The 16,194-nt window shown below is 31.1% G+C and overlaps 1 protein-coding gene across 1 annotated transcript in view; it reads right to left on the minus strand.

Moving 5' to 3' along the window:
* LOC129987446 (adhesion G-protein coupled receptor V1-like) overlaps positions 1 to 16,194 on the minus strand; it is an 81,583-nt gene that overhangs the window by 30,118 nt on the left and 35,271 nt on the right. The window contains exons 13-16 of the mRNA XM_056095429.1: positions 12,097 to 12,456; positions 9,867 to 10,226; positions 5,841 to 6,200; positions 767 to 1,114 (exon numbers count right to left, since the gene is read on the minus strand). Of these exons, the coding sequence (XP_055951404.1) occupies positions 767 to 1,114; positions 5,841 to 6,200; positions 9,867 to 10,226; positions 12,097 to 12,456 (1,428 nt within the window). The remainder of the gene's footprint in view (positions 1 to 766; positions 1,115 to 5,840; positions 6,201 to 9,866; positions 10,227 to 12,096; positions 12,457 to 16,194) is intronic.

Here is a 16,194-nt window from a genome sequence, read left to right on the forward strand (position 1 = left end):
AAGTGATGACGCATATACATGTCGAACGCAAAACATAACGAACTAAATAGATATAATTTAGCTCTCAGATTTATATATATATAATTAGCATATAAAGCATATAAAAGGTTTATCTATATCGAATTTTCAACTTAACTCTTTAAGAGTATTCATCTTCTCTCTATTTGTTCCTTCTCATGTAGATAAACATAACTCAAAAATACATATAACGACTTAAATAAATGAAGTCTGTTATGCAAAGGTTGCAGCTGCAACTATAGTTTTACGTCTACTTTTGGTTTCAGTAGGTCGGGAAAAAAGCATCCAAAATGCAAATTCGATTTTCATGCACTTGTGTAAATGAAGGAGAGGACGCATGCCAGAGATTAATCTGCCAAAGAAATCGCCAAAAATCGCAGCATAGATTAAGTCAAAATGCTAGACTCACGCCAATGGATCTGTCTTTCATAACTATTGTTCCTTAATGATATAATTCGACCTTCTTCAAGGACAACAATTTTATGTGGAAGAGAGGAGAAAACCTTTATTATAAGGCATAAAAGAAAATTTTTGGAAGATCACCTCCGCTAGTTATCATTCATATACATTAGGATTTTCTTACAATAAATAAGCATCATGATATTTAAATATGCATTTCATATTATTCTCGTTTTTCAACTAATCGCACTATTTTATCAGATAAAGCGTGGATGAGCAAGAATTTGCTGCATATTCATTCAAACGAAATTGTTAAACTAAATAAATCGATGTAAATAAAGTATCTTACGGTCGTTATCGCTGATGACTACTTCAGTCGTCTGAATTTGTCCTAGAACTCTCTGTCGACCTTGGGTGAGTTCCATCAGCACAATCTCGAAGCTCTCCGTGGTCTCTCTGATGCTGTCTTCCAGGATCTGGATCGGAATGACTTTGGTGGTCTCGCCATGCTCAAAGACCAACTCCCCTTGGACAGGTGCGAAATCACTTCCGGGCACCGCACTTTTGGGTCTGGTCTGGTACTGGCACCGAATTTGTCCATCGGAACCATCTTTTCGAACGACAACTACTTGCATTAGCCCTTCGTTTTCCTGAACAAAATACGTAGTTCTGTCGAATTCTAAAATTCCCGGCGTTGCTATTTAAAAAAAAGAGAGGGATTTTATGTTTTTCAAATGAGTGGTGATGATTTTGCACTGACTGGATAACTTGGCACTGTTTATGGATATGAATTTGATATGGATTATTTTTTCTTGCTTGTAGAAAAACCCGATGAATGCGTTGAACCCTTAACTGGGGACGTGTGGTCTCTGAGACCGCTAGCGATGGATTTTCGGTCACCCCTATTCTATTTTTAACTCAATTGAATGGATTGACCCTGTAGCTTCCTGTTTTGTGACCTTCAATACACGTGCACTTTTTCAACCGATTTCAGAGCATGCTTTTTAAAATGATTCAGTTATTTCTTTAAGCGCGGTCTCTAAGACCGCACCTCCCTGTTAGTGTTCCAGTGATAAACAAGGCTTAGCAGACGGCGCTAAAACTTGGGCCCCGAAATATCATCCAATTTACTGATCCTATTATGAAGCAGTGTTCCAGACACTTTTAAATGAAGCAAAAAGTGATTTTAGTGATAAAGATAATTGTACAGAAGAGTTTTTCGATGAAAGTTCGCATTCAACTGATTCTGATATGTATGTTCAAACATAATTGATTTTTTTAGTGATAATGAATTTCGAAAAATTTATAAAATATATTGATATACCAAGAGATATATATACAGAATTTATAGGTTGATATTTATGCTAGTTCTTAACCTGTATGTTTAAAATGCTCTAGAAAACCGTGCTTTAAAGTCACACAAGTCGATAAAAAAAGGGCCAATTTTACCCACTGTCAATTTTTTTATTTTTCATATAATTGTTAAATTTTACATTATATTGTCTTCTATATACATTCATATATTGTAGAAATAAATATGATTTAAAAAGTAATATGTTTTTTCAAGAATATTATTTATTGTAACATGTAATTTGAGAAGAAAATGTATGTTCCAACGCATTTACATTATTCAATGATAATATATTTTGAAACATTTCTAAAACATATCTATATATCAAGAAAAATATCTGCAAAATATATTGGCAGTTTTTCATACTAATACATTCATTAGAAAATTTAATTTTAGTGTAAATGAAATGCGGTCTTGTAGACCGCACCTCCCCAGTTACGTCCTAAAATTTCACCTCCCCAGTTAAGGGTTAATTGTTAAATATGCTTAAAAATGGTTTAGGAAGTTAAAGAAGAAACACATTTTTAAATCAATTTTACAATAAAGATATTAATTTTACCAAATCTGTATATGGAAAGGAAAGAACAGCATTATTGAAAGGAAATGCATTTCAGTGTGAGAGACAACAAACCTAGCTTTCATTCGATTGCTTTAAAAGACAAATATACTTGTTTGTCAGTTTGAAATTAATATTTACTTTCCCCCTTGTGCGAAGTATTGAGTAAGTATATTGTAGTCATCAAAAAAATTCGAACCCGAAATTTTCTCGAATCTCAACATTTCAAATCACTCTAGGTTTGAAAAACACATTCTTGTCGTTATGTCTGTCTGTCAATAACTCTTTGATTTAGAATGAAGAAATGGTATATACACCAAATTTGTAGATTTTTATCAAATTTTGAGCAAACTTTATTCAAAGGAAGTCTGTCTGTCCAGCTGTTTGAATATAAGTCAACACGGTAACTATAAAACAAAAATGCTTGATGGATAAAATTCGGTACACATATTTAACATCCATAAAATTTCGAGCCAAATCCAAGAAGGGTTAAACTTTTGTGGAGCTAAATGGAAGGAATTTGTTATATGGACACAATTCTTAGATTCTATCAAATTTTGTATGAAATCCATTCAGAGGAAGTTTGTCTATCTGACTGCATAGTTTAAATATTTGAGATGTAAATCTTTATCAAATTTTGAACTAAATCTGTCAAAGTCTGACCCTGTCAATAAATATTTTTGAAAGGATTTTAACGCAATAATAAGAGCAATGGAATAAATCATTAAAATTCGGCATTTAAATTTGTAACTGCATTTGTAGTTTCTGCGTTAAATTTTGGTTTCAATTGTGGACGATAGAAAGTTGTCCAAAATATATATTCACATGATAGATTCAGTTAAAATATTGACGCCGAAGATCCATACATTGTAATTATTGTTCGCTGATACCCATACACGTCAATAACTTATGTAAGGTCATGCGACTTGGGAGACGAAGATATGAACCTTATTTTAAAGCATGCGAAATGGTTTCAAGGAAACCGCATTCGCTGATTTCCTGACTGAAGTAACTTTGTACAAAATAAGGAGTTTCTTTGCAACATAAAAATCTATAGTATAAAGAAACCTCTTAATTTTTAATTTATTTTTGACATCGTCAGCATTAATTAAAGAGAGAATATTTGGCATTAATTAAGGAGAAAGTAGCCATTAGCATTGATATACGATTGCCCAAAAAGTGAGGTTGCGGTGTCAAGGTCTCGGGTTCGGAACTGGTAGATTTCAGGTTCGAGGTCCGAATCCACAGAAGAACCATCGCGTAAGCGGGTCTGGTGCACGTTAAATTCACCGGGGTCCAACATCCTCTCGCTGGTGTGGTGTGGAAGTCTGTAGAAGAGGCAGCTCAGATATTGTCCTCATCATATGATCGAAGTTCAAAATTACGATGTCCGCCCGAAAATAACCCTAGTGTCTCTTTAAAATGGGACATTAATATAAATAAATTCAAATTGCCCAAAAAGGTATATTGTGAAGATCATTTTGAATGAAGTAAACTCTCTGAAGACTGATTAGTCATGTTATTTCTTAATTCTCCTTGGGAAATATTTAACCAAGATTTGAATTTTTGACTTACACATAAATATACTGTATGACATCTGTATGTTCTATTTGAATTGCAGTCCTTTATTAACGCATTCAATGCCACGGTTCAAACCTGATATTTGGACCACCTATCTAATTAGATTATCACTTCTTTATTATCTTTTAATTATAATAGAGAAGGGGTCATCTAATTAAATAGTCGCTTCCGTACAATTAGAAAGTAGGTGTGATCGACATGTGATACTCATGGCAATGAACGTGGTAATATATTTATATAAATTAAATTGAATTTTAGATGAATAATTATTGGTCAAAGATGAAACATGAATTATTATTGTTATCCTTAAAATACATAATTTATTTAAATAATAAATTAATCGCAACCCAAAACCACGCTCAAAACGATGGCCGTCCTATAAATAATATGATTCACTGGCACTATTTTATTATGAGACTTAGTATGGCTGAAGCTAATGAAGGAACATGAAAAAAAAAATTGAATAACCTCACAGGCAATCAGATAGAACAGCAGATTTTTTTTTTGGTAAGGAAAAACATCATTTTCCTGTTTCTCATTTAAAACCCATATTTTAAGCAAGATTGTAATTTAAAGTTCAATAGAAAGTCATACGGATTAATAACTGTTAATAGATTCTTTAAAAATATAATAAGGTGTTAAAGAACCTAATCATTTCGAAATGCAATAAGGTGAAGTGAAATACGGATGTTTGAACCAAATTCAAACATCCTAACATCCACTCAAGAATAATCCCTTCGCATGCAATGACGAATGTGATAAACGCATCAAATTACTGAATTTTGAATTTTAAATCTGCGATTAAGTGAAGGCATTAAGTAATTTAAAACGCAAAAATTATTTAAAAATGCCTCGATGCCCCGAATTCCCTTATATGTTTTTATGGGAATTAAAATAATAATAAATGTACCACCTAGGATGTATCATCTAATTAGGAATGCAAGTAAATTCGTAGATCAAATGGTTATTGTGATAATGTTTGAGTAATATGTTTAATACAGTTTTGACTTAATTAAGCTACATTAACATGTCATTTTGAAGTAACGTGAAAATTATTTTGGAGCATTTCTCGTAATTCCTAAGTTATAGTAAAATGACAAGGGACCCACCTGCGCAGGCATCCTTTCAAATATCTTAATGGAAAACAATTTCCCAGTAGCACAGCAAATGAAGACTAATATGCGAAGAAAGTGTCACTTCGGACAATAAGTACGTTGCATACTGATACTCTATACCACTGATAACACTGCTGTTGAAAACGGGCTGCCACATGACTTTTTTCTGTTTTTTCTTCTATAGCGGATTTTTTCCGCCAGAGGGCGTGAAACCGAAACTAAAAACTGAGTAACTGTGAACTGTACTTAGTGTTAATGCGCAATATTTTCGCTCTCTTTTCTAGCTGGCTGTATGTTTTTGTGAAGTGCTTATTGTTCATTTTTTGTGTGTCATTACGTATTTCTTTAAAGAACACCGCTCAGCGTCTTTTTATGTAGTCGAGTTCATTATACTAATGGATTTTATTTGCAGCTGAATATTAAAGAAAGGAGCAGGCTCTTTCCAGGAAAAAAGGTAGGAACTTTTGATTCAATTATTTGAATAATTTTGATCTGCATATATTTTGGAAATCAAAAGAAATTTCTGAACAACTGCATCCTACATGCTTATAATATGTTGCACGACTTTTAATGTCATTATTCCTAAAGATATATTGTTGAGCTATTTTGAATCAATATTTTGATAAACCCCTGTTTTACACGTTATTTGACGCATCTTTTTAATTTCCTTAATTCGCTGATAAAAACAGTTACAAATTTTATATTCTATTGCATAAATCTTATATTTGTATGTTTAATCTATTCTTAAAAATCGTAAACAAGGTTTTAGGAACCCGGTATATAAGAAAATAAATTTAAAAAAAAATTAAAATCTCCTTACTGTCATCATCTTGAATCGTCACTGCTGCCGTGAATCTTGATCCTAGACCTCTGAAATTAAGGACTTCTTGGCCTGCAGTGGGCTGGGATAACTGAACATCAAACACCTCAGCGGATTCCCTGACATTGTCGTTCAAAATCTGAACAACGATGAATTTTCTGTCTTCTCCATCTTCGAAAACTAGCTCTCCTTCAACAGGCAGGAAGTCCGTCTGAGCCTCGGCAGATCTGGCTATTGTCCTGTATCTGACCTTGATTTGACCATCTTTGCCGTCCAGTCTAATCACGCTGATCTGAACCTGCCCAGTGTTTTCCGGGACTTCATAAGAGCTCTGTTCAATCTCCAAAAACCCAGGTGCCACTGCAATACAGAAGAAAATTGGCAAATCCAAGGAATGGAAAGCAGAGAATATTGTTCACAAGATACCCACTAAAGTTTTTTATCCTCTTTTTAATTTCAGAGTGCAATTATTGACATAAAAATAATACAGGGTGTCCATAAAAGAACTCCGGGGTTTTAAAAAAATCATCTCAATGGTAAGAGTTTGGTCATGTCAGTTAATTTTAAAGAAATCAGCAGCTCATCAGATTTTGTTCACCCCACTTTCGGTTTGTTTTTCAATACTGGGTAGCGACGAGCGTCATTATCCTAGTAACTAGCAGACGCTCATTCCATAGTGCAGTGCGATTCCATAGTGCACTACAACAAAAGGCTCAGTGCGTTATCTGGCTTTTTGAAACTGGATTTGTTACCAGTTTCTAAAAGTCAGGGAAACTTTCGGCCTGAGTATGGTGGTAATGCAAACCATTCATCAAATTCGGACAAAGCCATTCGTCAATAGTTACGTGTGTTTAAAGAAACAAGAAATGTATTAAAACAAATGTCGTCTGGTATGACAAGAGTATCTGAGGAGAATGTCAATAGAATCCGTACTTCATATCAACGAAGTTCAAAACTATCGTTGAGACGACACAGTTTTTAGCTGGGCATACTCAAATCAACTGTTCATAAGGTGCTTCACAAAAGTTTCCGCCTTACTCTATAAGGTACAACTTGTACATAAAAGCAAATAAAGATTAAAAAAAAACAAGATGCTAGAGTTTGCTATTACTATGCTTTACATGATAGATACTAATGACGATTTTTTTAAATTTGATTTTTACTTATAAGGCCACCATTAATTTAAGCGGTACTATGAACCGAAACAGTTGTAGAATTTGGAGTTCACAGATGCCTCATAAGTTGGTGGAGAATCAAAGTGACTCACCAAAAGTGAATGTTTGGTGCGGCCTTATGCATAACCAAGTTGCAGATCTCTTCATTTTTGTAGAAAATTCTATAAATGGTGATGTCTACTCTGAAATGTTAAAGGAGAACGTTTTCCCTCTATTGGTTAATATTGAGGCTGAGAGTTGATTTACTTTCAGCAAGATGGAACACCACCATAGTTCAGTTTGTGCGTATGGGAAACATTGTGCATTCGATTCGGCAACAAGTAGATTGGAAGGGCAGAGCCCAGATCTGACTCCATTAATTTTTTTCTTCTGGGAATATGCCAAGAATCCTTTTTAAACTGAAAAATTTAGGATGTAAGCCATCTCAGGTAAAGGATAATCACTTGTGTGACAAACATCACCTCAAACATGTTGGTCAGGGCATGGAAAGAGATTAAGTACCATTTCGGAAGTGTGCTGTGCCACAAACGGAGCACATATTAAATCTACTATTTGGTAAAAATCTTGAATAATTCACCTTTAAGTACATATATATATAAAATTAACCTAATTTTATGGTTTAATTAAAAAAATGTGCATGAAAACACCTGAGTTCTTTTACGGACACCCTGTATTTTGATTTAGTAAAATGGTTAAGAACCAAACCACTTATAACACCACTGGCTGTAAAGTCGGAGTTACAATTTAGTCTCGAAAACGGTAAGCAGTTTTGGAAAATGGTCAGTGTTGTCGAGTTATAATATTTTAATATAAAAAAAACCTCCTGTGGATTTTAATCCTTAAAACATAATGTTTAAAATGTATATTTATTTGTTCGAAATTTCCAAAGCTGTAACTTTATGAAAAAGTGTTAAAAGGTTAAAAAAAATTATTTTAGCTACCTCTCTTTTCGATGTTTAAATTTCTTTACTTATATAGATATTTGAAAACATTTTTGAATTTAATGGGGGCATGATTTTTATTATATCAAATGACAAACTGATATATGATAAACAAAAGTAATTATCCAAGGTCCTGAGATTTTAACTGACATGTTGGATATACTGTCTACTTGAGGTATTTCAACAGAGAAAATACATTGAGGTCAGATTAGGTAAAGTGGACAGCAGTCGAAATAATATCTGTTGCTGGAACGTCTCGACTAAGTACTAGTTTACTTTTAATACTTTATATGGAGAAGCCCCTTGTGTTTTCGAGATGTGAAAGTGAATTTCTAAGTTTGCCATTAGATGGCGCCGTAAACATTTCATCACATAGCACATAATCACTTCACTACAGTTAGGTACCACTCTTATGACTATAGTTACAACCTTTCTGAAATTAAGAGGAAAAGGAAGGGGAGGGATATCATTATAATTAACAGTGAAATTTATAAACAGAAGTAGGCTATGGAGATCCAAACTATTCAATTGACTTTATTGCAAATTTTACTCAGAATTATTATGATGTACAAAGAAGCTTTAGAAAATGTTTCATGACAATTTATTAAACAATTAATTTTTTTATTAATTAAAGACTATATTTTAATGGATTGCTTTATATAAAATCATGTTCCTATATTATAATTTTATCTTTAATTGGATAAAATTATAATATATTAATATTATTCCTATTGTATGAAAATATTTTTTTTATCTCTGAGTTTAGATTTGCATTGTTAAACAAATTTTGCATCGTTCTTAAAAGTTTTATAAAAAGTTGTGATTAAGCAAACTTTGAGGCAAATATGGCTGCAAAATGCTTTTCATATATTTAAAAACACATTTATTTCAGAGATATTTTTATTTCCAATTTCTTCTTGAGGAGTTAATATTTTGTATTATATTTACCTCTACTGGAAGTAACAAATTTTAAAAATGTCTACTCATAAACATAAATTAAAGAGTCATCCTAATATTTCAAAGATGGGATTTAAAAAAAATCTTTTTTCTTAGTAAATTATAATATTAAAATATTTTTGGATAAAAACTGATTTAAGAAAAGAAACTCAATTTAATTTATGAAATAAATTAATTTGATTAATTATTAATTAATTAGCAAATCAAGGCCTTCGGCATGGTTTTAGATATGTAACTGAAATATCAGAGTGTTTGTTTTATAAAAAAGAATTACACCAACCTTCTTTTCAATGTTAAGCATTGCTAGCAATTACATTATCTCAATACAAAAACAATGAAATGATAATTAATTTGATTGTAAAATCTCAATATGTGGTCAAAGTGATTTTTTGGTTTAAGAGTTTTTCTTTATTTTTGTGATTTAGGCGGTTTGTTTTTTAACTGCTGTCTCTTCAAAAAGCAGTTTTAGTCGGAGGTTGTAAAATGGACCAACTCCTTATGGATATTTAAACATAGTTGTAATTTGGTGGAAAGTATATTTGCATCGATTTTAGAAGGAGCTAGGGCTTAGGACTTAAGTCATTCTTGTTGAGTGTATAATCTATGGATGCTACATTACTCATTACTATTCAACTACATTATAGACCGCGGTAGCTTGATAGTAAGGTCTCAGCTTCGGAACCGTTAGGTTTCTTCTTCGAGAACCGATTCTACCGAAGAACCGCAGTGTAAGCGGGTATGGTGCACGTTAAATCCGTCGGGACCAAATGCCCTCCGTTGGTGTGATGCAGAAGTTTGGAGAGGGGGTGCCAGCTCAGGTGTCGACCTCGTCATCTGACCACGGTTCAAAATGACGAGGTCGGTCCCAAAATAGCCTTAGTGTTTCTTTAAAAACGGGACGTTAATATAACTAAACTAAATTAAACTACATTACTGTTATGAAAAATGCTTACTGTCATCATCTAGAATGTACACCTCTGCCATAGGTCTTTGTCCAAATCCTCTGAAGTTGACAACTCCTTCAGCAGCCTGGGGATTCAACAGCTCAATCACAAAACTTTTTGTCTCCTCCCTCACCTTATCGTCCAAGATTTGTATCTCTATGAATTTTTCTGCTTCCCCCTCTCTGAAAACAATCTCGCCGTTAGAGAATACGAAATCAGTTCCTGTCAAGGCAGTTTTTGGCGCTGTCCGGTAGAATACGCGAACTTGACCATCTGAACCACCGACCCTCACCACTGGTATCTGCACTGTTCCCACGTTCTCAAAGAACTGGTAAATTCCTTCTTTAAGCTGCAATGCGCCCGGTTTCACTGAAAAAGATAGAGTGGTAAAAAAAAATGAGAAGGCTTGGCCAATTTGGTACAGAACACTTTCTCTTCTCTTGGAAAGGAAAAGATTAATAAATGTTTCGAAGATAAATCTGAAAAATTCACACTCAAATGATTTATTATTGCATTTTCAGAGTCAAATGAATTATTTTTAATAGATAAAATAAAATGTAAAAGTCGGTCAAATAGCAAAGCATGTTCCACTGCTGCTCAATACTAATAAGTTCTAGAAAAATAAAATTTTGCAGTTGGAAGCACATGAATTTTTTTTTCAATATATTATCATTTAATCTATTGCTTAAACTCAAGAAATCCGTCATTATATCATTTTATCATACACAACAATAAATATGTTTTTTGCTTAAAACAGTTTTCCATGAAAATAAGCTATCAGTCATCTAATAGATAGAAATCCGATGGTGCTGGATCTGGTTTTTACTCAGGTTGTTACACTTATGTAAATAGCATTTGTCAGTTTTCTAAAAATTCCCAAGTGAGATATGTGATCTTTCGTTATTGTGGTGCAATTAAATGTCCTTTACATTTTACTTTGTCTTCTGTGTTTGACAGTTAATCTGCATCTGTCGAAGTACAACGTTATTTTTCTGTAAGGATCATTCAACGTTTGAAAAAAAACGTATGAATTTACCTTCCTCTTCCCCTTTGATTTTAAAAGAAAGCCGCCATAAATACGTTGCAAGTCTTGAAGTGTAGTTTCTGATTGCCCTCTTTTAGGATCTTCGAAGAATTCAACCACAAAAATTTGATGTTTTATAAAACCACATTGATTATCTGTAGTTCTTGCTACAAAATTTCATTTTTTAACACTTAAAATTATACAACAAGACTGGATTTTGAATAATTTTTGACGGAACATTGTACTTATAATAATAATAAACATATCAAGAATCTAATTGATACTACAAATGAAAACTCACAGTTTATGATGCGTTAAGTAAATATTTAAGTAAAACCTATCTTTTTTTCTTTGATTGAAAGACTGAAAATAATTTTTAAAGCTATTTCTAATCTTATATGCTGTCTTGTGGATTTTCTTATGATCTCTTTAATTGCGAAGAAAGTAAAATGTTATTAAATATAAAATGTACTTTAACAACTATCAACTCTGACGCACTTTATTTAAAATAATTCTTTGGATATTCAGTAGCAACTTGAATACAATCAAATAAGGAAAATAATGTTTTTGGTCATTATTCAGAAAGCAGATTTTCAGAAAGAGCAATTTTTTGTAAGTTAAAAACATTCGGACGAATTATTTGTATTTCATCTCACTTAGTTCATCCTTGTGAAGATATTTTACTTTGAAATTAATTTGATTAAAAATCTTCGTACGTTAGAGATGAACACTTCTGTGTTCTAATAGAAATTATATTGTTTAATATCTTCAAATCTTAATTCGAAGATTAAATTAAATTATTATTCTGGATTCATGACACTTAATGATTTAAGAAAATTCATTTCAACATTTGTAATATTTATAAAATCGTTTAAAGTAGAATTTATAGTAAGAAAAAGTTTATTTGCTTACCAAAATAAATATTATACTTTTAAGTGTACTAATAAAAGTGTTTTTAAAACTGATTTTCATTAAATTTATTCAAATGATACATCCAGAATCGTTTTAAAGAATCCATTTCTTACATAAAATATTTGAATTTTGTGTCTAATTCACATCTGATGTTTCCTCAGATTCACAATAACCTTGATCATTTTGATTTCTATAGTAATAACCGGCATTGTTCTTTTATTACAAAAAACATCAATAATTAAGTAAACAATGATTAAAATTCGTTTTAAAAACTAAAAATGCTGCTATAAAATATATCCTTACTGTCATCATCTATGATGGTTATTACTGTGGCTTTTACGGGACCAATTCCTTTAAAGTTGATGACTCCCTGTCCTGGTCTGGGATCCATAAGTCGAACCTCAAATGTCTTAGAGGGTTCTTTGACATCATCGTCAATGACCTGAATGGTGATGTCCTTTCTGTTCTCTCCCTCCTTGAAAATCAGTTCACTGTCAACGAACACAAAGTCCTGGTTCACCACAGCATCGCTGGCTATCGTTTTACACCTGACTCGAATCTCGCCGTCTGTGCCTTCTAATCGAACAACCCCGACTTTGAAGGTTCCGACGCTTTCCAACACCTCATATGAATGCTTTTCCAGTTGCACTATGCCTGCTTTCACTGAAAAAAATTTCTACTTTAATTTTCTTGTTGTAACTGTTAAATTTAAAAACATGATGCTACTAGCAAGCTTGAAATTTTTTCAAACAATAATTCCAAAATTCGGCATTAAATCGAAAATGGCAGAGTGCTCTGCGGGCATCTTAATCCTCCATGTTTCAAGTCTTATATTCGGGGCATGATGTATTCTTTGCTATAGCTTAATTATAGTAGAGAGGGGGTCAACTAGTTAGATAAATGGTTTAGCACAATTAGACAGTAGGTGTAAATCATGGGTAATAAACGTGATCTCGAACGAGTAATGAACGTGAAAGTGAACTGGTAATGAACGTCAATTCATGGTAGTGAACATATTAATTGCAATCATCTTAATGTAATCTTTTAAATAATCGCAATGAATCTGGGGATATTAAATTATATTCTTCGATTCTTCATCCAGGTTCAATAGCATGACCTGAATATGGAGTTAACGTAGTATAAACATGAAGCAATCCTTTTTCATATTTTTACAGAATGTAGTATTTTTTTTTCCATTGGACATTTTTTACATTTCTATCTATCATGAAGGAAAATGCATTACTTGCATGTGTGCATATGCATCCTTTAGAATTAATTAAACTTTTAGTGTTCTACAACTGATTGTGCAAATTTGATCATAAACAAAATTTGGACAGAGGAATATTCAAATCGGAATGATTTTATTTTGAAATTTCGTTTAGAACTCTGATTAATCAAAAATTCATCGAATTTTAAGAATTTTCTTCTGCCATAATTTCAAAAAATATTATTGTAAAAAAAGTAATATTTGAGTTTAAAAATTTTAAAAATTTTCTTTTTAAAGAATTTAATTTAGTAAAATGCAGATTATCGGCACAGTTGCGATTTGAACGGCATTGTTATGAATGGAATTTGAATCCATTAAAAGTACATGTACAAAATAAACTGAATAAATGTAAAGATATTAAGATAATGCGACTTTGATATCTATTCCAATTTGATATTAAAATGTTCTGTCGAAAAAAAACAACAATTACTATCAAGATTTGCATTTATAATTTATGGGAAATTATAAATAACAAATATTCCTGTCAAAGCAGCAGGTCGATAAAGGAGGCTAGTATATAGTTTTTAATGTTATATATCAATGAAAACATCTCATAAATAGAATGATTTCTCTTTTCTATATATTTAGTTATTTTTTTCAGAAAAAATTGATATGTAAGTTTAAATATTAAAAATTGAGATTCTTATTCAATTAAGATTTTTAAAAAATAGACCGTTTTACATTGTTTATTGTAACCGTCGAATGCATCAACCATTGTTCCAAAAAGGCAGCTATCGGAAATACAGACGAATTGTATTTTGAATTGCGAGAAAATATGGCTATTAAGCCTAAAATTCTATATAATAATATTGACTCCGAAAGTAGTGAGAATTATCCAGTTACATTACCCGTTAAATCTATTTTATGAACTCCACTCGATTCTATATAAGAATCTTAAAGAATTTTTTTGAAGATATAATCCTAATATAATTTTGTAAACATTTATTGTTTGTCTGTTTTTGTGAGTGGCAACATGTCTCGTCTTCTTTCCGAATTCTTTTAAAAATGTTGGTGACTGAGTGATATTTATCTGCGTAAAAATTTTAATTTAAATAACAAAGAATAGCTATAAATTATTTTAAAGGGCTAAATGAGTCATCGGCTCTAATGTTTCAAGAAATATGAATTCTGAACATACACAGGTAAGTGTCCGCAAATTTTTTGATGCTGTCATTCGTAAAAATTTCGATAATAGATTTGATAATGGATTCTGAGCATACACAATATTTATAATTAATCATATTTTTCAATGGTGGGATTTGGAAAGACTTGATACTACACCAACTATGGTGTCATTCTCATTTATCCTTTTTATCATGGTGCTATCATTTTTATACGAAATTATTCAGACTACGAAATTTCCTCTATTGACTTTCAAATCGAATTTTTATGTATTTGTTAAGTTTAATGAGGTTCTCTCTTATTGATCTTTGTTTAAAGTATGTTCCAATCAAAACAATCATATCATTAAATCAAATAGTGTTTGAGGAACCTCATGGTAGAATTACTGACAAAATATTATAAGATTTCAATTCATTTCATAATGGAGTTAAAACGTAGGAGCATGAATAAAAAAATAAAACAATTTTTAATCTCTCGTTATTGTTGCTAATTTAATATATTTATAATTATTCTTTGTTACAATTGACAGTGTTTACCTTCACGCATTTATCTACTACAGTTCTTTTAAAGTCAATCAGAATCACTTTTTTTTTTTTAGAATTCGGAAGTCCATATAAACATTCAATTGGAAGCTAAGCCTACTTCCAATGTAAAAATAGCATCAAAATTCATTGATCTACTTACGAAACAGTGATAATAAATTTCGTTTCAACTTAAATTTCTTATCCTTGATAAAACAATATTCAACGAAACTCTATTATACAAAATGGCATTTATGACTGATTTAAGATATCCGACTACGTTAAAAACACTGGTTATGGACCACATTGGTGAATTCTTTTTTTATTATTTCTTGTAGTTCAGACTTTCCTCTTTCCAAAATAGTATTTTCTAGTAAAAGGAAGGTCTGACCTATCATCCAGGAGAATTTTAAACAATTTTTTAACTAAAATTTTTCTTTAACTTCAATTTTCTCAAACTTTAATTTTCATAAAAATTATCCACCGTTCACATGATATCTCAAAAACTAATAGAGGTATTTACATAAAAATTTCAGCGTGTTTTTTAAATAATATGGGCAATGAAATGAACCAAAAGTTTTATTGTTAGTGAAATACTTTTTCATTTATAGGTGTTTTCAGAAAAATTAAGTTGTAAATTTATGGAAAAAATGTATATATGCGTATATTTTTACTCATAATTTCTTTTCATCTCAAAATGTTTCTTAGATTTTCGTTCATTTCATTCATCATTATATTCTATAACTTGTATACAAAGAAAAATAGGATTGCTGCATTACAATTTTGTGTAGAGTGTTAACCGTTTTGGTTAAATTTCATTAAAATTTACTACAAATTTTCCTATTTCTCAAAATATATATTTCCAAATAATTTTTTTTTTTGTATTTATAGTGTTTATAATTGACAATACATCTAAAAACCATAAATAGTTTTTGAAAAATCAAATTTTTCAAAAATATTTCTTCGAACGTAGACGGTTACCTTAAGAATAAAATCTTATTACATTTTTTCCACGATAAGACTGAAGAAATTCGACATTTTTATAGCAAATCATTTTCTAAAATTGATTCTATAAAATCAGAAATCAGTTTAGAATACGAAATCAGTTTAGATCTCTGCGATAGTTTGTATATTACTTAGTGGAAAAGAACTTATAAAGGTTTGCTTTCGTTAGAAGCATGCATTTAAATCTTTGCTTCTTCACCTAATTATAAGAAAAATAATTATGGAGATTCAAATCTCTAAAATACTGAATTATGAAAATGTTTTAGTCTTTCATTTAATTATTGCAACGAATAACATGCATAAAAATGTAATATCTTCGCAACGCACGTGTGTATAATCACATTAATAAACAATGGAAAGCATTGATGTGAAATATTCTTTAAAATATATCGACAAATTTATTAAAATTAGGTAAAAAATTTACTGAAATAAAGATGGTATATAAAAGTTAATTTTTTTTATAATTAAACAGAATTTTTTATATTA

Source organism: Argiope bruennichi, chromosome 10 (assembly GCF_947563725.1).
Source record: "Argiope bruennichi chromosome 10, qqArgBrue1.1, whole genome shotgun sequence".
Lineage (NCBI taxonomy): Eukaryota > Metazoa > Arthropoda > Arachnida > Araneae > Araneidae > Argiope > Argiope bruennichi.